Below are 19,837 nucleotides of genomic sequence, written 5' to 3' on the forward strand. Positions count from 1 at the left end.
TTCTGGAAATGCGTGTATTGCAGAATGATTAGACCACTGACAACACACGGTACAATTTCATGGGAGAGTCCACGGCACCTCCAGGACTGCTGGGCACTGGGGGTTGCTGAAGGGGATACTTATTTTTAATAAAATCAAAGCAGAAAATACCCCCAAAATGCAAAATCAGAGACACCACCAGTGGGCCGCAGGTGTGAGTGTGGGCTGGCCAGAGGCAGGACTTTCCTAAGGTGAACTGATTTGGGGCCCAAGCATCAGGGGGCTTCTCCCAGAGAAAGCAGGTTCAGTGTCAGCGGGCGAGGGGCAGGGGACGGGGAGAGCCAGGGGAGAGACCTCTGGGTGGAGACAGAAGAGCCCTGGCAGCTCCTCTCAGCGGACACAGAGCCTCCACCCTCCCAAGGGCCTGCCTCGGGCTCCTCTCTGCCAGCTCCTGGGCAGGACACAGCGTGCCCAGCTGCAGGGGGAACATCCAGGGCAAAGGCAGAAAACAATAAGGGAAGGTGGGCTGTGCAGGCTGAGGCCCCATCTTAATGAATCAGGGTGGATGTCCCTTTTTTCTTTGTTTTTAAATGGGAATGTAAGGTAGGGAGGAGGGAGAAGAGAGAGGAGAGAGAGAGAGAGAGAGAGAAATACAATGACTGGATGCCTCCCACACTAGCGGAAGTGGGGGGGCCGGGATGAAACCTGCATAATAGACCCGCAAAGTCTTTATTTCAAGGCCCTAGGCAGTAATGCAAAATAAGTAAATATTAGACAAACAGAGGTTTTCTGCCTTTCTGCTGTCCCTCCTGACGCACAGAGAGTTTGGGATCCCCACAGTATCTGGTAACTCTACGTGCTTACAGGCCACAACTGTGCCTGCAAAGCATCCCAGGCGGTGACTAGCACCAGCAGAACTAAAGGTAAAAAAAAAAAAACGCCGTTACATAAATCATAAACCAGAGCCGTGCACAGCAAGCGGCTTGCAGGCTGGTGAATGAGAACCTGAAGCAGTTTGTGACAGCATAAGGCGAGAACCACAATGCCCCTGAAAGGTAGCTCTTCTTAGCTGAGGATGGGGGCTCTGGGCAAATCCTGGGTCAGGTGCATTTCCTAATCAGAGAGAAAGAAATGAAGATCCTCCCAAGTATTCATAATTCACTGAAGCACAGGAAGAACACAGAATTCCTTTCCCTGAGCACCAGGGGTGGTGACTGATGCACACCGTTCAGCTGAGCCAGGTGGTGGAGGAGGTCACTTCAGCCACAAATCCTCGCAGTGACGCCAATGAGGTGGAGTCCATGGAAGATAGCAGGTGCAATGCAGCTCCTTCAAGCCTCCCTTGCACCTCACACTTATGAGGAATTCCCCAGAGTGTATGTTCAGACCAGAGGGGTTTGTATTCAGGTAAATGGGTTTAAGTCTCCCTCAGTGCTGTAGAGAGAAAGATAAACCATCCCCTGCACAGTTAAGGGCTTTCTCCAGCGTGAGCTCGCAGATGTCTGATAAGGCTGGGTTTGTAGCGAAATCTTTTCCCACATTCACTGCACTCGTGAGGCCTTTCTCCAGTGTGGCTTCTGTGGTGGTCCATGAGCTTGGATCTTTGGCTGAAGGACTTCCCACAATCACTGCACTCGTACGGCTTTTCTCCTGTGTGAGTTCTCTTGTGGTAAAGGAGGTGACTGCTGCTCCGGAAAGATTTTCCACATTCACTACACTCATAAGGCTTCTCGCCAGTGTGATGTCTCCTGTGTAGGGTAAGTGAATTGCCATGCCTGAAGGACTTTCCACAGTCAGTACACTCGTACGGCTTTTCCCCGGTATGAACTCTGTGGTGTTGAATGAGGGTAAACTTCTGCCTAAAGGACTTCCCACAATCACTGCAATCAAAAGGTTTTTCACCAGTGTGAACTCTCTGGTGCTGGGTGAGGTGACAGCTTTGGCTGAAGGACTTTCCACAATCAGTACACTCATAGGGCTTTTGTCCACTGTGAAGTCTAAGGTGGATAGTAAAGCAAGACCTTTGATGGAAGAGCTTCCCACAGTCACTACACTCATAAGAGTTTTCTCTACTGTGACCTCTTTGATGATATGTGAGAGCCGAGGACTGCCTGAAGGACTTCCCACAATCAGTACACTCATACGGCTTTTCTCCAGTGTGAATTCTGTAGTGTTTAACGAAGGTTAACTTTTCTCTAAAGCACTTGCCACAATCACTGCATACAAAAGGTTTCTCACCCGTGTAAATCCTCTTGCGCTGATGGAGGTTAGAGCTTTGACTGAAAGCTTTCTCACAGTCACTACCCTCATATGGATTTTCTCCGGCGTGAACGCTTCTATGTCGGTTGAGATTACAGATACGGCTAAAAACTTTGCCACATGTGTTACACTCGTGAGTATTTTCTCCAGAACAGACGGCCGGATGTGGTACAGATTCCTGGTTATGGCCTGCAGCTTTTTCACATTCACTCCAATGGTGATGACTTTTTCCACTGAGAAATTCCTGTGAAATCTCACTGCCACTGTATGCTTCCTCAGTGTTGAGAGAGGCCTGGTGCCGGAGAAGCTGTGAGATGGCTGGGAAGTCTTCCCCAACATCCCCGCTGGTTGAAGGCAGCCCTGCTAAGTAGAAGCTGCAGCTGGTCACAAACGAGGCCCCGTTCACAGCTTCCCTCCAGGGCTTCTCTCCACTGGCTTCCCTCTGTGGCTGGTGAGGGTGTGCACTGAAACAGAAGTCTCTCACACATGCGGCACTGAGGAAGGCTTTCTGCTCTAAGTCAGTCAGGTGCAGAACAGCTTTTAACACAGAGAAACACCGCTTACACAGATGAGTCCTCTGGGTGGCTGGAGCTGTCTGAGAAGCCCTGACCTGTGACTCCCCTTGTACAGATACACTCTGCTCAGAACACTCCTCTTCATCATCTGTTTTATGCCAACAGCCTGAAAACAGAGAAATGCTGCGTAAATGAATGTTGGTTGTGGTGACATGGGGAAATCCGATTAGAAAAGTGTTTTGCACATGATACGTGGATTCCATGCAATTTTCTGAAAATAAGAGCGTGCGGGAAGGGTTAATAAGAGGCTGCTGTGAAGGTCTGGGCCTCTGAAGATTACAACACAGGAAAGACCTCCCCAGAAATAGGACACAAAGAGGGCAAGCACCGCATGGAAGAGAAGCCAGATCTCCAGCTAAGTCTTCTGCTAACAGCACTCAGTAGGGCTTGTCTGGGGGTGAAGGGGGCAAGCTGTTCATGAGGTTGGTAAGGTCGTATCCCAATGAGGGAGGGTCTTACAAGAACAGCCCATGGTTCATGCAAGTAAAGACCACGCCCTGGCAAAGGCTGTCACAAAGAGCTCTTTGCGGAGGAAGGGGCGGAAGTGGAAGCCACTGGGTGGACACAATCACTGTATCGTGAAGAGGTGCTGAAAGGTGGCACCCATTAGGCTGTCTGCGAGACTCCTGCCTCCCAGGCACTTCCTGTACTTTTTATTTTATTTTATTATTATTATTTTTTTTTTTTTTTTTGGTATCTTGATGAGAGTTTAATATTTATAAAGATGAGGCAAGATTTATTAAAATCATCAAGGAACAGTGCAATATCCCAGGACTAACAAAAACTGAGAGCTGGTTCCACCCCTAGGCATCAAAGGATAAGGAGAGAGAGTAGTTACTAGACCTGGGGAGAGTAGCTGTGAAAGAGGGCTGCTTGGCTATCCATTTTCTCCTATATTTTTAAAAAATAAATACATTTTGCCGAAACTGGTTTGGCTCAGTGGATAAAGCATTGGCTTGCGGACTGAAAGGTCCCGGGTTCGACTCCAGTCAAGGGCATGTACCTTGCTTGTGGGCACATCCCCAGTGGGGGGTTTGCAGGAGGCAGCTGATAGATGTTTCTCTCTCATCGATGTTTCTAACTCTTTATCCCTCTTCCTTCCTCTCTGTAAAAAAAAAGATCAATAAAATATATTTATTTTTATTTATTTATTTTCTTTTTTTATATTTTATTGATTTTTTACAGAGAGGAAGGTAGAGGGATAGAGAGTTAGAAACATCGATGAGAGAGAAACATCGATCAGCTGCCTCCTGCACAACCCCTACTGGGGATGTGCCCGCAACCAAGGTATATGCCCTTGACCAGAGTTGAACCCGGGACCCTTCAGTCTGCAGGCTGATGCTCTATCCACGGAGCCAAACCAGTTAGTGCTTCCTGCACTTTTTGAACAACTTGTGTTATGGACGTCCGTGGGGTCCACTGGACGGACACTCCACACGGCTCACCACGGGCAGCCACGGCCCAGTTAACAGGAATGTGGCGGATGAGCAGAGCCCCCGCTGTGGCCTGACTGTGGGGGAGAGAGAGCCACATCCGGAGAATAAAGAGAAAAGGGGGCGCCACCTCAGGACACTGGGAGGAGGGGCAGGTCTTACCTGCAGATGAGACCAGTGCAAACACTTCCAGCATCACCTCGCAGAACAGGAGTCTCTGAGCCTCATCCAGGAGCCCCCACTCCTCCTGGGAGAAGGCGACGGCCACGTCCTCAAAGTCCATCTCCTGTGGCAACGGGGACAGTTCAGTCCATGACCCGCTTCTCTCCTAGGATTCCGAGTCTTTCATTCTCCCCACCCTCCACACCATCTGCTCCTCTACTCCCCACATCAGAGAAGACACCAGGCCTCTGTCCACCAAAGTCACTCTGTCCTTTCATTCCCACTGGCACTGTGTCTTCCCACCACAGTAAGGGCAGACGGGCACAGAGATGACCCCTGTGCTCTGGGACTCCCATGTAGGCCACACTGCCTGCCCCTGGTCAACAGCAGTGGGTGTCACCAACACAGGGCAGGGAGGGATGCTGGCCATAAAGAGAGTGTGAGTGATCAGGCAATACCCTTGTAGTCCCCCAGATTGTACCTCAAGGACACTAAAATCATGGTGGAGGAGGAGGAGGAGGAGGGAGAGGAAGAGGGGGAAGAGGGGGAAGAGAAGGAAGATGAAGAGGAGGAGGAGGAGGAGGAGGAAGAGTCCGATGGACGATTCACCTATGCCCGATTCACCTTTTCAACCCAAGTTCCAGTTTGCCGAGGCCATCCCTTTGCACCACCTGCTGCACATAACTCTTTGAACCACACGTGTCCCACATGCTTCATTCCCAGAGGCACCACTTCACAGGGAACACCCATACGGGGTGACAGGGACGGTTTTACTTCCTAATCACCATCTTTTCCAAAACTGACTGATCCCCTCTGTAGTGTATTTCTCTCTCACCTTCTCCCTTCCCCGTGCCGGCAGATATTCAAGCCCAGGCTACACTGCTGTATGCGGTCTCACTGCTGTGTCATCCCTAAACGGCAACAGGCACGTTTGCACACATATGACACCTGAGCTCTGGAACTGGCACACAGCACCCCTCTTTGTAGGAAATTATCCTAAAATTCCCCTTATTGTATGGTCCAGATCCCACCGGAAACAGACTCACCCTTCATCCACTCTAAGGTCAATGCCAGGGCCCCGTGGCCATGGATTCTCCCTCCCTCTCCACGTGCACATCACTCTCCCCCACACCCCTCTCTCCCCTGCACTCCCACAGCCCGGCCCCCCAGAATGTCCTTCCTCATCACCCAGCCGGTGTGGTCTGGAGAATGCTGGCCAACTTCACACAGGACCCAGTCCTGCGCGGACCCTGAGAGGCCACCCTCAGAGAGGCAGCTCTGAGTCCTGCTCTCCATCACTGTTTTTTCCTTCAAAATCACCCACTGGGAACCACATCAGATCTCAGACACCCAGAGCGCCCTCCCCTGGTGCTGCACTTGATGTCCCTTCACCAGGCACAGCCACCATCTCTCCACGTACCCGTCACTCCAGTCCCGGCCCCGTTGGTCCTGTGCACCAAGCCCAGTGCGTCTCCCAGGTGACCACTCAGGAGTCTAAGCTGCCCTAACTGGTTTGACTCAGTGGATAGAGCATCGGCCTGCAGATTGAAGGGTCCTGGGCCTGATTTCCATCAAGGGCACATGTCCAGGTTGCAGGCTCCACTCCTAGTGTGGGATGTGCAGGAGGCAGCATATTAACGATTCTCTCATCATTAATGTTTCTTTCTCTCTTCGTTTCTGAAGTCAATAGAATAAAAATAAGTAAAGGGCAGAAACAGGTTTGGCTCAGTGGATAGACCATTGGCCTGCAGACTGAAGGGTCCAAGGTTCGATTCCGGTCAAGGGTATGTACCTTGGTTGCGGGCGCATCCCCAGTAGAGGGTGTGCAGGAGGCAGCTGATCGATGTTTCTCTCTCATGGATGTTTCTAACTCTCTATCCCTCTCCCTTCCTCTCTGTGAATAATCAATAAAATATATATTTTTAAAAAATAATAAAAAGTTAAGGTCTTGGCCGCTGGGAAACCATTATCTCTCCCGACACTCTACATGACCACCTCTGTCCCTTTGCTGTGACACCCTCCTCCCTCCAACAGGGGCCCCAGCAGGAAACCAGTCCTCAGCTCACACTGTCCCTGTGAGCTACTAAGACATTACATCGGACAATGATCCCGGTATTACAGTGATCTACAGCCCTGGCCCGGGCACCTGCCTGGGTGGTGGGCTGGATCCACACAATGGCCTGTGCAAGCAGCAGCAGATGCTTGTTTCTTACTCATCACTGTCTGTCTCTCTCCCTCCCCCTTCCTTTCTATACTTAAAATCAATTAACCCTTTGCACTCCGAACCATTCTGGACATTGGCTACCAGCTACTCGACGCTCCTTTGCGGCGGAAACGTGCGTTGAAATAACTCAATTCCCCGTAATCACTAATAAACTGCAATGTCCCCCCTGAGAGGGGACATCCGAGTGATATGCTAGAATTCTGATGTCCCCTGAGAGGGGACAGCGGAGTGCAAAGCGTTAAAAATGTATATATACACATATTTATATGAAAACAGACATATACGTGTATATACACATATACGTCTGTATGTACGTATATATACACATATATGTCTATTCTCATATATATGTATATATATGAGGCTCCTGAGCCAGCTCAGTCTTCACTCCCAGCCTTTGCACATCCCGGTCCCTGTGCCTGGGAGGCCCTCCCACATCTCACCCACCCGGTGCCCAAACCAGGGTCCACTTCCTACAGCCCCAGCAGTGGCCTCAGGACCCTGGGCTGAGGGTCTGCAGGTCCCGGGGCAGGAGGAGCGGCTGGACAGCCCAGGCCCCACAGCCTGAGGCCCCCGCAGTGGGAGGCCCTGACCTCAGCCCACAGCCCGGCCCCTGAGCGGCTCTGACCGCAGGGCCTGTGGGAGCGGAAGGCGCTGAGGGCCCGGCTCCCCCGCCAGGACCCGGGGCCCAGGCTGCTCGGGGCCTGGCCCAGCCCCGGGGCCGGGGCCGGGGCCGCCGCCCCCTCGGGCTCCGTCCCTCTGTGCGCACAGCCAGCCCGGCCCTGAGGAGGACAGGCCCCTCCCGGAAGCCCCCGGTCCCTTAGACACACACAGGCCGGCCGCCCCCTCCGCCCCGGCCTCCGGGCCCAGCCCGCCCCCCGCGGCCCCCACGGGCACTCACTGCTCCGGGCGGCGGCCTGGGCTGCGGCCTGAGCGGCGCCGCCCCGAGGCGGGAGGGCCGCTGGGGCCGCTGAGGGCGCTCTGTCCGCGGGAGGAGGCGGGGGCCCGGGGACCCAGTCCCGCCGGGTGGGGTCCCCCCGCCTCAGACACCCTGCCCGGCGGGACGCCGCCCCCGACGCCTCCTCCTTCTGGCGAGCGGCGCTCAGTATCCCGCGAGTCCACGGACAGTTCGAAAAAGTCAAAATGTCCGCCAGGAAGAGGACACCGGAAGTCCCGCCCTAACCCGATGCGGATACCGTTTATTGCCTCTTGCGTAGGCGCATTGCTTCCTGGGAAATGTAGTTTTCCGAGCCGCACGGAAGAGGGATGGCTTTCCAGCCCAGGAACCTGAGGAACAAGGTGTGTGGCGCTGCCAGGGGGACTGGGGAGGGAGGAGAGGGGCCCAGAGGCCTGGTGACCTGGGACAAACCGACAGACCTCCCAGGGGAGAGGGGGGGAGGACTGGGAGAGATCCTCCAAAGAATATATACACGGGGGAAATGGGAGACATTTGTAACATTATCAACAATAAAAAATACATATTTGAAAAAATATTTCAAAAGAAGATAGCCCAGCTTGTGGGGCTGAGAGGGTGAGCATCAACCTAATATCCAGGAGGTCAGGATCCTATTCCTGCTCATAGCACAGACGTGGGTTATGTGTCTTCAATTCCCACTGTGGAGGGGGCTTGCAGAAGGCAGGTAATCAGTGATTCTCATTATTGATGCTTCTCTCTCGTTCTTTTCCTCTGTCCAAAGTCAACATATATATGTATGTATTTAAAGTATATACAGCCGTAGCCGGTTTGGCTCAGTGGATATGTCAGCCTGTGGACTGAAAGGTCCCAGGTTCAGTTCCGGCCATGGGCACATGCCTGGGTTGTGGGCTCAATCCCCAGTGGGGGGGCATGCAGGAGGCAGCCAAACAATGATTCTCTCTCATCACTGATGTTTCTATTTCTCTCTCCCTCTCTAAAAATCAATAAAATATGTTATAAAGTATATACACATATGCACAGCTCATGGATATAGACAATAATGTGGTGAGCTCCTACAAGCAATGGAGGCAGGGTAGTAGGAGCAGAGAAGAGGGAAATGGGGGCATCTGTAATTGCTCAAAAATTGAGAACAATAGTGCACCCAGCAGGTGTGGTTCAATGGGCGGCAGTGGACCCATGAACCAAGAGATCACTGGTTCCATTCCTGGCCGGGCATATGCCCAGGTTGGGGCTTGATCCCAGTAGGGGGGGCAGGTAGGAGGCGGCTGATCAATGATTCTTTCATCATTGATGTTTCTCTCTCCCTCTCCTTTCCCATCTGAAATCAATAAAAATTTATTAAAAAAGAATAGAGTGATGATCAAGCCTACAGTACATGATGACTGAAAATTTTTTAAAAAAATGTAGATTGTTAGCAAGGCAGATTACCTTAAAAGTTTATCTTACAAGTGGGACTTAATTGCCTTTACAATTAAATTTGAGAAAAACACCGAGCTCTGCTGTTTAGCATCCAACCAGGAGCAATCGAAGGAAATGTGTCTAGACGTTCCCCAGCCCTCTCCCCATCTTTGCTGCCTACCAAAGCCCCAGTCCCGGCCACAGTTCTGTCTCTACCTCTTAGTCCCCTGTCCTCCAACCACAGAGGAAGGAGTTTGTGCTGCCTCCAGAAAGTATCTATTGTATATACCCGATCAGCCAGGCGCCTCCTGCAGAGGTGCCAGCCTAAGCTGCCAGTAGGACATCCTGTGAGGGCTCCTGGACTGTGAGGGGGGCAGGTCGGGCTGAGTGACCACCCCCCCCCCACCCCCAATACATGAATTTTCATGCACCGGGCCTCTAGTATTTAATAAAATCAAAGTAGAAAATTACAACAAAAATGCAAAAATAGACTCAAAGTACACCAGTGGGCCTCAGGGGGGTGTGTGGTCTTGCTAGAGGTAAACGTTTCCTGAGGTGAACTGATTTGGGGCCCAAGCATCAGGGGGCTTCTTCTCCAGAGAAAGCAGGTTCAGTGTCAGCGGGCGAGGGGCAGGGGACGGGGAGAGCCAGGGGAGAGACCTCTGGGTGGAGACAGAAGAGCCCTGGCAGCTCCTCTCAGCGGACAGAGCCCCCACCCCTCCCAGGGGCCCTGCCTCGGGCTCCTCTCTGCCAGCTCCCGGGCAGGACACAGCGTGCCCAGCTGCAGGGGAACAACCCGGGCAAAGGCAGGAGAGAGTGAGGAAAGGTGGGCTGTGAAGGCTGAGCCCATCTTAGAGAAGAAGGGTGAATGGGCCAAAGCCGGTTTGGCTCAGTGGTAGAGTGTCGGTCTGCGGACTGAAAAGTCCCAGGTTCGATTCTGGTCAAGGGCATGTACCTTGGTTGCGGGCACATCCCCGGTAGGGGGTGTGCAGGAGGCAGCTGGCCGATGTTTCTCTCTCATCGACATTTCTAGCTCTCTATCTCTCTCCCTTTCTCTCTGTTAAAAAAAATCAATAAAATATATTTTAAAAAAGGGTGGATGGTCTTTTTTTTAAATTTATTTTTTAAATATATATATATATTTTTTTCTACAGAGAGGAGGGGAGAGTTAGAAACATCGATGAGAAACATTGATTAGCTGCCTCCTGCACACTCCCTATTGGGGATGTACCCCGAATCAAGGTCATACCCTTGACTGGAATCGAACCTGGGACCCTTCAGCCCGCAGGCCGATGCTCTATCCACTGAGCCAAACTGATTAGGGCAGTCTTTTTCTTTTTTTTTTTTTTTGAGAGTGGGATGAGAGAAACACAATGACTGGATGCCTCCCAATCCAGACAAAATGGTGGGCTGGGATCAAACCTGCAAAATACAACCACAAAGTCCTGTGGTCTTTATTTCAAGCCTGGGGCAATAAAGCAAATAAAATTGGACAAAGAAGGATTTTCTGCCATCACGCCATCCTTTCTGAAGCACAGAAAGTTTGAGGTCCCCCCAGTATCTGTTAACTCTACATGCCGACACATCAAAACTGTGTTTTCAAATCAACCCAGGCGGTGAATAGAACCAACAAAATTAAAGGTACAAAAGCAAAATCACAATCACAAAAACGACAGCCATCGGTTTGCAGGAATTCACCACAGCAGAAGGTGACAACCACAATGTCCTTGAAAGAGACAGCTCTTCTTCGCTGAGAATGGGGCTCTGGATAAAACCTGGGTCAGGTCCATTTCTCAGTCAGAGAGTAAGGAATGAGGATCTTGCCAAGAGCTCAGAGTATTCACTTAAGCACCAGGGAGAACACAGAATTCCTTTCCCTGAGCACCAGGGGTGGTGACTGATGCACACCGTTCAGATGAGCCAGGTGGTAGAGGAGGTCACTTCAGCCATAAACACCTCACAGTGACACCAATGAGGAGGAGTCCTTGGAAGATAGCAAGTGCAATGCAGCTCCTTCAAGCCTCACTTGTACCTCGCACTTATGAGGAATTTCCCCACAGTGTATGTTCAGATAAAAGGTGAATGGGTTTAAGTCTCCTTCAGTGTTGTCGAGTGAGAAAGATAAACCAATCCCTGCACAGTTAAGGCTTTTCTCCAATGTGAATTCTCAGGTGTCTAACAAGGCTAGGTTTGCTGCTAAAACGTTTCCCACACTTAGTACACTCATGAGGCCTTTCTCCAGTGTGGCTTCTGTGGTGGTCCAGGAGCGAGCGCCTTTGTCTGAAGGACTTGCCACAATCACCGCACTCATATGGCTTATCTCCAGTGTGGCTTCTGTGGTGGTCCAGGAGCGAGCGTCTTTGTCTGAAGGACTTGCCACAATCACTACACTCATACGGCTTTTCTCCGGTGTGAACCCTGTGGTGTTTAATGAGGTGCCCCTTTAGTCTAAAGAACTTCCCACAAACACTACATTCAAAAGACTTCTCACCAGTGTGAATCCTCATGTGTTCCAAGAGGTGAAGCCTTCTCCTGAAAAACTTCCCACAATCAGTACACTCGTATGGCTTTTCTCCAGTGTGAACTGCCTTGTGGTTGAGGAGCGTACTATTGTTCCTAAAAGATTTCCCACAGTCAGTGCACTCATAGGGTTTTTCCCCAGTGTGAACTGTCTTGTGGTTAAGGAGGTTATTATTTCTCCTGAAAGATTTCCCACAATCAGTACACTCATAGGGTTTTTCTCCAGTGTGAACGGTCTTGTGGTTTAGGAGGTTGTTATTTGTCCTAAAACATCTCCCACAATCGGCACACTCATAGGGTTTTTCCCCAGTGTGAACTTTCTTGTGGTTAAGGAGGTTGTTGTTTCTCGTAAAAGATTTCCCACAATCGGAACACTCATAGGGCTTTTCTCCAGTGTGAACCCTGTGGTGTGAAATGAGGTTGGACCTTTGTCCAAAGGACTTCCCACAATCAGCACACTTATAGGGCTTTTCTCCAGTGTGAGTTATTCTGTGCTGAATGAGGTGGAAGTTTTGTCTAAAAACGTCCCCACCTCTGTCACACTCATATTTCGCTTCTCCAGAGCAGGCACTGGGATGCTGAACAAATCCCTGGTTGTGGCTGCCAAATATTTCATAGTTACAAGTCTGGTGAACACTTTCTCCAACAAGATATTCCTGTGAAATCTCACTGCCACTGTGTGGCTCCTCAGAGCTGAGAGGGGCCTGGGGCTGGAGAAGGTTTGGGATAGCTGGGAAGTCTTCCCCAACCTCCCAATTAGTTGAAGGCACCCAAGGTAAGGAGAAGGTGCAGCTGGTCACAAACGAGGCCCCGTCCACATCTTCTTTCCAGGGCTTCTCTCCACTGGCTTCCCTCTGCGGCTGGTGAGGGTTTGCACTGAAACAGAAGTCTCTCACACGTGCATCACGGAAAAAGGCTTTCTGCTCAAAGTCTCCAGTTTGTGACTCAGTCAGGTGCAGAATGTCCTTTAACACAGAGACACACTGCTTACACAGAGGGGTCCTCTGGGTTGTTGGAGCTGTCGTAGAAGCCATGACCTGTGACTCTTCTTGTACAGATACACTCTGCTCAGGACAGACCTCCTCATCATCCGTTTTGTGCCAGCAACCTGAAATCAGAGAAATGGGGAGGAACGGATGGTTCCCTGTGGTGACAGGGGAAGTTGCATTGCTCGAGTGTTTTGCACATAATACACGGGTTCTGTGCAATTGTCTGAAAATAAGAGATGCGCAGGAAGAATTAATAAGAAGCTTCTGTGAAGGTCTCGGCCTCTGAAGGTCACAAAGCAGGGAAGATCTCACCGGAAATATGACACAGACACATGGCAAGGATCGCATGGGAGAGAAGATGCATCTCCAGCTCAGTCTTCTGCTAACGGTGCTCAGCAGGGCTGATCTGCTGATGATGGGGGAAAGCTGTGCATAAGGTTGACTATATCTTATTCCAAGTGAAATTCAATAAATGAATTATCAGGTATTTGAGGACTATACTTATGCATGCAGGAGCACCTCATAACATATGTGTGCAAGTCCATGTAGGAGAATACTGCAGAGGGAGCAGCGCAGAGGAACAGCTGATGCAAAAGGTGACAAAGGTGATGGGCAGCCAGACGCCAGGAAGTGACCGATAAAATGCAAGTCAGCAACGTGTCAGGTATGGGGAAAAGAAGGCAGAAATGGGTTGCAGCCAGTGGCACCTGCCCCTAATTACTGTTGGAAATTAGGTGGTTCCTGGTACCATCTGGCTACCACCATTATGTCATACCTTCCCTCCGTTGTCCCTCAGCATGGCCAGACCTCCTCTGAAACCATCCTGCATGTTCACCCTATGACCAAACCAGGTTTCTCCCTGAATATTCTACTGTGCCGATGCATAAATACTGCAAATATTCCAAGTATTAATGAAAGACAACGAAGGAGGGCAGTCTGCTTTGTCCCAGAGCAATTTGGCCTGCAATAGTATTCAGCTAAGGTAATATGGTTTATAATATTGTTTATTCTTGCAAGACCCTTCTTCAATTGTTTATAATTGAAGAAGGGTCTTGCAGGAATAGACCATGGATCGTGGAAGTGAAGAACATAACCGGGCACAGGCTGTCATAAAGCACCTTTCCCTAGAGGAAGAGGGAAGAAGGGAATAAATGTGGGTATTGTCACCCTCCCAGGGGGAGGAAGAGGAAGATGGGACCCATTAAGCTGCTGTAAGACTCCCAGTTCCCAGACACTTTCTGCATTTTTTGAGGCAATAGGGGTTAGGGATGTTCCTAGAGTCCATTGGTCAGGGCTCTCCACACAGCTCAGCAAAGTGCATTTGACAAGACAGGGGCAAAAAATTAGCAGAACCCGGGGTCTGGCTGCGGGAGAGAGAAAGTTATGCTTTGAGAATAAAGGACAAGAGGGCATCACCTCAGGACACAGGGACAATATGAAGCTCTTACCTACAGATGAGACCAGTGCAAACACTTCCAGCATCACGTCGCAGTACAGGAGTCTCTGAGCCTCATCCAGGAGCCCCCACTCCTCCTGGGAGAAGGCGACGGCCACATCCTCAAAGTTCATCTCCTGTAGTAATGGGGACAGTTCAGTCATTGATCAGCTTCTCTCCTAAGCTTTTCTTTCCTCATACTTCCCACTCTCCCTATCCATCTGCTTCCTCCACTCCCCACATCACAGAAAATAGCAGACCTTGCATCCACCAGAGTCACTCTCCCCTTATATTTCTACTGAGACTGTGTCTTCCACAGCAATAGAACAGATGCCCACAATGATTATACCTGACCTCAGGGCCTCACATTTAGGGTCAACGCAATGGGTGTCACCAACACAGGGTACAGATTAATGTTGGCCATAAAGAGAAATATGAGTGATTTGACACCGATCATGTAGAGTGATAAGCTCATTGTACAAAACATTCTCCCCCCCAAGTCCCCGATAAACATTGCATCACTTGCATAGACCGGTTTGGCTCAGTGGATAGAGTGTTGGCCTGCGGACTGGGGGGGTCCCAGGTTCAATTCCGTTCAAGGGCTTATACCTTGGTTGCGGGCACATCCCCAGTAGGGGGTGTGCAGGAGGCAGCTGGTCGATGTTTCTCTCTCATCAATGTTTCTAACTCTCTCTCCCTCTCCCTTCCTCTCTGTGGAAAATCAATAAAATATATTAAAAACAAAAAACATTGGATCACTGGTCACCCTTTTGATTCCAATCCTAAGGTGCTACCTGTTCCACATAATTCTTTGTATCACCCTTCTCTCAGACAGCTTCATTCCCAGAGTCACAGCTTCAAAGACAACACATATACACCATGAAGATGAGATGTTCCTAATCACCCTCTTTTCAGCATTCTAACTCACCTCCTCTGTAATGTATTCCTCTCTTACTCTTCTTCCTTTCCCAAGATAGTACAGATTTTCAAGCCCAGGTGACAGTGATGTATGCTATCCCATTCCAATAGATCACCTCATTAGTTCCACAAAAACAGGCAGGCGTGCACCTATATAACACCAAAACTCTGGACCTGGCATGTAGTGCCACAACATGAGTCTTTCCAGGAATTATCTTAAAATCCCCCATATTGTATCATCCAGTTATCACCAGGAATAGAATAAACATCCATTCTTTTTTTTTTTTTTTTTTTTTTTTAAATATGTTTTATTGATTTTCCACGGAGAGGAAGGGGGAGAGATAGAGAGCTAGAAACATCGATGAGAGAGAAACATCGACCAGCTGCCTCCTGCACATCCCGCACTGGGGATGTGCCCGCAACCAAAGCACATGCCCTTGACCGGAATCGAACCTGGGACCCTTCAGTCTGCAGGCCAACACTCTATCCACTGAGCCAAACCGGTTTCGGCTAAGCATCCATTCTTTCTATGTCATTATCAGGGATCTATGGCCATGAATTCACACTCCCTCTCCAATAACTCATCACTCCTTTCCCCACACCTCCCTCACACCTGCACTCCCATAGCCCCATCTCCCATAGACATCTCCTTGGTCTTAGTCATTAGACTAAGATACTGTTTGTAATATGACCTCAGCGTGTGTGTTCCATTAGATCACAGATACTGTTTGTAATATGGCCTCAGCGTGTGTGTTCCATTAGATCACAGATACTGTTTGTAATATGACCTCAGCGTGTGTGTTCCATTAGATCACAGATACTGTTTGTAATATGACCTCAGCGTGTGTGTCCCAGAGAATGCATGGCAAGTTCAAACCGTATCAAGTAGTAACCTGACTCTGAATGCCCACACCCAAGACACAGCCTTCAGTTTTGCTATAAAGGCCTCCCACCCAACTTGTTTTTCCTTCAACCTCCTCTATTGAGAACCACATCAGATCTCAGTTACCCAGAGCGCACGTTTACTGCTGCTGCACTTGATGTCCCTTCTCCACTCACAGCCCTCAGGACTCAAGTCCCACCGCCTATGGCCCTCTGCCCCATGCCCAGTGAGTCCACAGATGCCCGCTCAGGCCCATAAGCAAGTCAACCAAACTGGATGCAACACACCAGGCCACACAAACGGTCACAAGAAATCCTGGAAAGTGATTAAGAAGTAAATATAGCCAAGACCGGTTTGGCTCAGTGGATAGAGTGTCGGCTTGGGGACTGAAGGGACCCGAGTTCGATTCCGGTCAAGGGCATGTACGTACCTTGGTTGTGGGCATATCCCCATTAGGGGGTGTGCAAGAGGTAGCTGATCGATGACTCTCTCTCATCGATGTTTCTAGCTTTCTATCTCTCTCCTTTCCTCTCTGTACAAAATCAATAAAATATATTTAAAAAAAAAAAAAAAAGAAAAAAAAAGAAGTAAATATGCACCAGCCACAGCTCTTTTTTTTTTTTTTTTTTAAAATATATTTTATTGATTTTTTTACAAAGAGGGAGAGGGATAGAGTGTTAAAAACATCGATGAGAGAGAGAAATGGATCAGCTGCCTCTTGCACACCCCCTACCGGGAATGTGCCTGCAACCAAGGTACATGCCCTTGACCAGAATCGAACCTGGGACCTTTCAGTCCACAGACCGACGCTCTATCCACTGAGCCAAACCAGTTTTGGCCACACCTCACCTTTTTTGAATTACTCTTCTACCTCCAATAAAATAAAATGAAAAGGTGATCTACAACTCCTCCCGGCTCCACAGTCTTTAATACTTTTTTAGTAGTCTTCATTTTGAACTACTCCTCAGAGATCCAGATGGTCACGAACTGGTCTCTGAAATATCTCATACCCTAATAAGGAAAAATTAAAATATTTCATATCCCTAATGAATTTTCCCACTACGAATTTCTCCATGTCAGTTGACGGTGCTTTTATACCTTCAGGTGCTAAATCCAAACTTTTACATCATCTCTGATTCTTACCTCTCTCCCCGATCCTCAAAACTAGGAAATCCAGGTGGCCACACCTAAATCCCTGATCCCTAAGGCAACTGCTTCTTCCACATCCACAACCTCCACTGTGCTCCGTCACCATCACCCTCACCAAGGCCATCACAGCAGCTTCCATTGTAGTCTTCCTACCCCCGTCCTCACACTCATGCTGTGCCTCATGCTGCAGTCACAGAAGCCTGAGACCTGGGACACATCCCCTGCTCTACTGCTCCAATGACCCCAAATGACCCCACCACAAGCAGAACACAAACCCAAGTTGTCACAAAGCTCCTCTGGACTGGATTCCTGTCCCACTGTTGCCAGTTCCTGTTTGGACACCTGCTCGGTCCTGAATCATCTTAGTGTTCACTTCAAGCCTTGACACCTTCCGGAATCAATGCATGGAAGGCCCTATGACCCACAATTCCACTGGCTGACACAATCAGGTTCCAATCACATGACCCCTGATGTGGGCTTAGCATTCTGGGCTTGGTGTCTCTTCAAGGTCCCCAGGTCCAAGGTTCCCCGAGGAGAGCGGCTGGACAGCCCAGGCCCCACAGCCTGAGGCCCCCGCAGTGGGAGGCCCTGACCTCAGCCCACAGCCCGGCCCCTGAGCGGCTCTGACCGCAGGGCCTGTGGGAGCTGAAGGCGCTGAGGGCCCGGCTCCCCCGCCAGGACCCGGGGCCCAGGCTGCTCGGGGCCTGGCCCAGCCCCGGGGCCGGGGCCGCCGCCCCCTCGGGCTCCGTCCCTCTGTGCGCACAGCCAGCCCGGCCCTGAGGAGGACAGGCCCCTCCCGGAAGCCCCCGGTCCCTTAGACACACACAGGCCGGCCGCCCCCTCCGCCCCGGCCTCCCGGGCCCAGCCCGCCCCCTGCGGCCCCCACGGGCACTCACTGCTCCGGGCGGCGGCCTGGGCTGCGGCCTGAGCGGCGCCGCCCCGAGGCGGGAGGGCCGCTGGGGCCGCTGAGGGCGCTCTGTCCGCGGGAGGAGGCGGGGGCCCGGGGACCTCCTTTTGGTGATCGGCGCGGTGAAGCCCCTGAGCCGGGGTAGAACTGGGAGAAGTAAAAATGTCCGCCACGAGGAAGATTCCGGAAGTCCCGCCTTAACCGGAAGTACTTGCGCATTGCTTTCTGGGAAATGTAGTTTTCCGAGCCGCCCAGGAGAGGGCTAGCTTTCCAGCCCAGAAACCTGAGGAACAAGGTGTGTGGGGCTGCCAGTGAGGCCGGGGAGGGAGGGAGAAGGGACCAGAGGCCTGGTGACCTGGGACAGACTGACAGACCTGCCAGGGGAGTCGTGGGGAGGACTCCTGATCTGAGCTCTCTAGGTGAGACTTCACAAAATAAAATAAACGCATTGTTGTCCCCTAAAAGGAACGTATCACATTTCTATAGTTAGGCTGATGGGAACAAAATGCACTTTAGAGGTGTAGATAGCCCGTCATAGAATTAATGGTTAGTTTTCACTTATAATCTTTTTTTTTTAATATATATATATATATATATATATATATATATATATATATATATATATTTTTTTTTTTTTAATGATTTTTTTTACAGAGGAAGGGAGAGAGATAGTTAGAAACATCAATGAGAGTCATCAATCAGCTGCCTCTTGCACACCCCCACTGGGAATGTGCCCGCAACCAAGGTACATGCCCTTGACCAGGACCCTCCAGTCTACAGGCTGACGCTCTATCCACTGAGCCAAACCGGTTTCTGTTCACTTATAATCTTTTAGGAACTGTGTGTTGAACAAAAGCTTGTCCAGATAGCCATTCATTTCCAGGAGCCTCATCAGTGGAGTGACTGTGGGACTGAGGGGCCTACACTCAGCCCTCAAACCCAGTGCAGACTCTTAGCCCCACCCCTTCCTTGTTAAGGAACCGTGCTCAGCCAAGTCCCATACTTGTCAGCAGGGTGCACTCCTCCCAGCAGGCGAGGCTGTATCCTCACACTCTCTCGCACCACGTGTACAACAGATGGGGCAGTTTTAGGTTTATGTTGTCTTCTTTCCCCGCTACTGGGGTGGTGCTGCTGACAATACAGTGACCTGCTGATGGCAGAATCGCTAGCTTAGCTCAGCGGCTCGAGTGGCCACCACTTAAAGCCCTCCAGACAGACAGGGCCTGCCCGGCCAGTGTAGATGCCCAGGTCATTGGCTCCATCCCCACGAATGGCCTGTAGGAGGCAGCCAATCCATGATTCTCTCTCATCGACGTTTCTACCTCTCCATCATCTCCCTTCCACTCTGAGATCAATACATACATTAGAAAAACAGATAGGGCCGAAACCGGTGAGTAGAGCGTTGGCCTGCGGACTGAAGGGTCCCAGGTTCGGTTCCGGTCAAGGGCATGTACCTTGGTTGCAGGCACATCCCCAGTAGAGGGTGTGCAGGAGGCAGCTGATCGATGTTTCTCTCTCATCGATGTTTCTAACTCTCTATCCCTCTCCCTTCCTCTCTGTAAAAAATCAATAAAATATATTTTAAAACAAACAAACAAAAACAAACCAGTAGCCTGGGCTGTTTCCCTCTGTTCACGTCATACTGAGGCAGATGGGTGCGGTCTGCTTTCTGTTGCTACTGTCCACTTCTCAGGCCTCTCTCTCTCTACCCTCTTGTGTTGGGCCCCTCCTATTACCCAGACAAGGTGTGCGGTTGGCCGGGGGAAGGTGGGTGGGGTGGCAGGCTGTGCAGCAGGGAGTCTGGGCAACCAGCAAACAGGAAGCCAGGCCCTGTGCTCAACACAGCGCGCCTGCACCTGGGGGTGCAGGGGAGGTGTGCTTAGAGCTCTGCAGGTGCAGGAGGGCCTTGGGCTGGTTTGGGGAGGGGCTGCTTTTCCAATTCTGAGCAACATCCCCAAGCATCACCGAGAGGCTGCTGAAAGCAGGTGGATATTCCTTCTCTCCAAGGGGTCCCATCAGCCCCAAACCTCAAGTCAGTTCGTTGAACTGTGAGCCTGGGTGAGAAGCGA

General features: G+C 50.6%; 2 protein-coding genes across 3 annotated transcripts; both read right to left on the reverse strand.

Annotated features, from left to right (window-relative positions):
* Window positions 1-692: 692 nt before the first annotated feature.
* On the reverse strand, window positions 693-17,952 carry LOC311633581 (uncharacterized protein). 2 transcript variants are annotated; one of them, XM_084906406.1, is made up of 4 exons: window positions 17,870-17,952; window positions 7,534-7,717; window positions 4,409-4,532; window positions 693-2,919 (listed from the first exon to the last, which is right to left on the reverse strand). In XM_084906406.1, the coding sequence occupies exons 3-4, from the start codon at window positions 4,527-4,529 to the stop codon at window positions 1,448-1,450; spliced, it is 1,593 nt and encodes a 530-aa protein (XP_084762532.1). In that variant the 5' UTR covers window positions 4,530-4,532; window positions 7,534-7,717; window positions 17,870-17,952; the 3' UTR covers window positions 693-1,447. The 2 variants fall into 2 exon arrangements, with proteins under 2 accessions (XP_084762532.1, XP_084762531.1); XM_084906405.1 differs by having other exon boundaries at window positions 7,534-7,720.
* On the reverse strand, window positions 10,603-17,863 carry LOC311633616 (uncharacterized protein). The gene is made up of 3 exons (XM_084906524.1): window positions 17,758-17,863; window positions 13,925-14,048; window positions 10,603-12,595 (listed from the first exon to the last, which is right to left on the reverse strand). Exons 2-3 carry the CDS (start codon window positions 14,043-14,045, stop codon window positions 11,109-11,111), a joined length of 1,608 nt encoding a protein of 535 aa, XP_084762650.1. The 5' UTR covers window positions 14,046-14,048; window positions 17,758-17,863; the 3' UTR covers window positions 10,603-11,108.
* Window positions 17,953-19,837: the final 1,885 nt, after the last annotated feature.

Source organism: Pipistrellus hanaki (genome assembly GCF_964339955.1).
Source record: "Pipistrellus hanaki genome assembly, chromosome: 15".
NCBI lineage: Eukaryota > Metazoa > Chordata > Mammalia > Chiroptera > Vespertilionidae > Pipistrellus > Pipistrellus hanaki.

Excerpts from the sequence above, each read along its gene's own strand:
- LOC311633581 (XM_084906406.1), bottom strand. The coding sequence starts at position 4,529 with ATGGACTTTGAGGACGTGGCCGTCGCCTTCTCCCAGGAGGAGTGGGGG. Across the intron at positions 2,920-4,408 it reads TGCACTGGTCTCATCTGCAG|GCTGTTGGCATAAAACAGAT; the intron begins GTAAGACCTGCC and ends CTCTGTTTTCAG.
- LOC311633616 (XM_084906524.1), bottom strand. The coding sequence starts at position 14,045 with ATGAACTTTGAGGATGTGGCCGTCGCCTTCTCCCAGGAGGAGTGGGGG. Across the intron at positions 12,596-13,924 it reads TGCACTGGTCTCATCTGTAG|GTTGCTGGCACAAAACGGAT; the intron begins GTAAGAGCTTCA and ends CTCTGATTTCAG.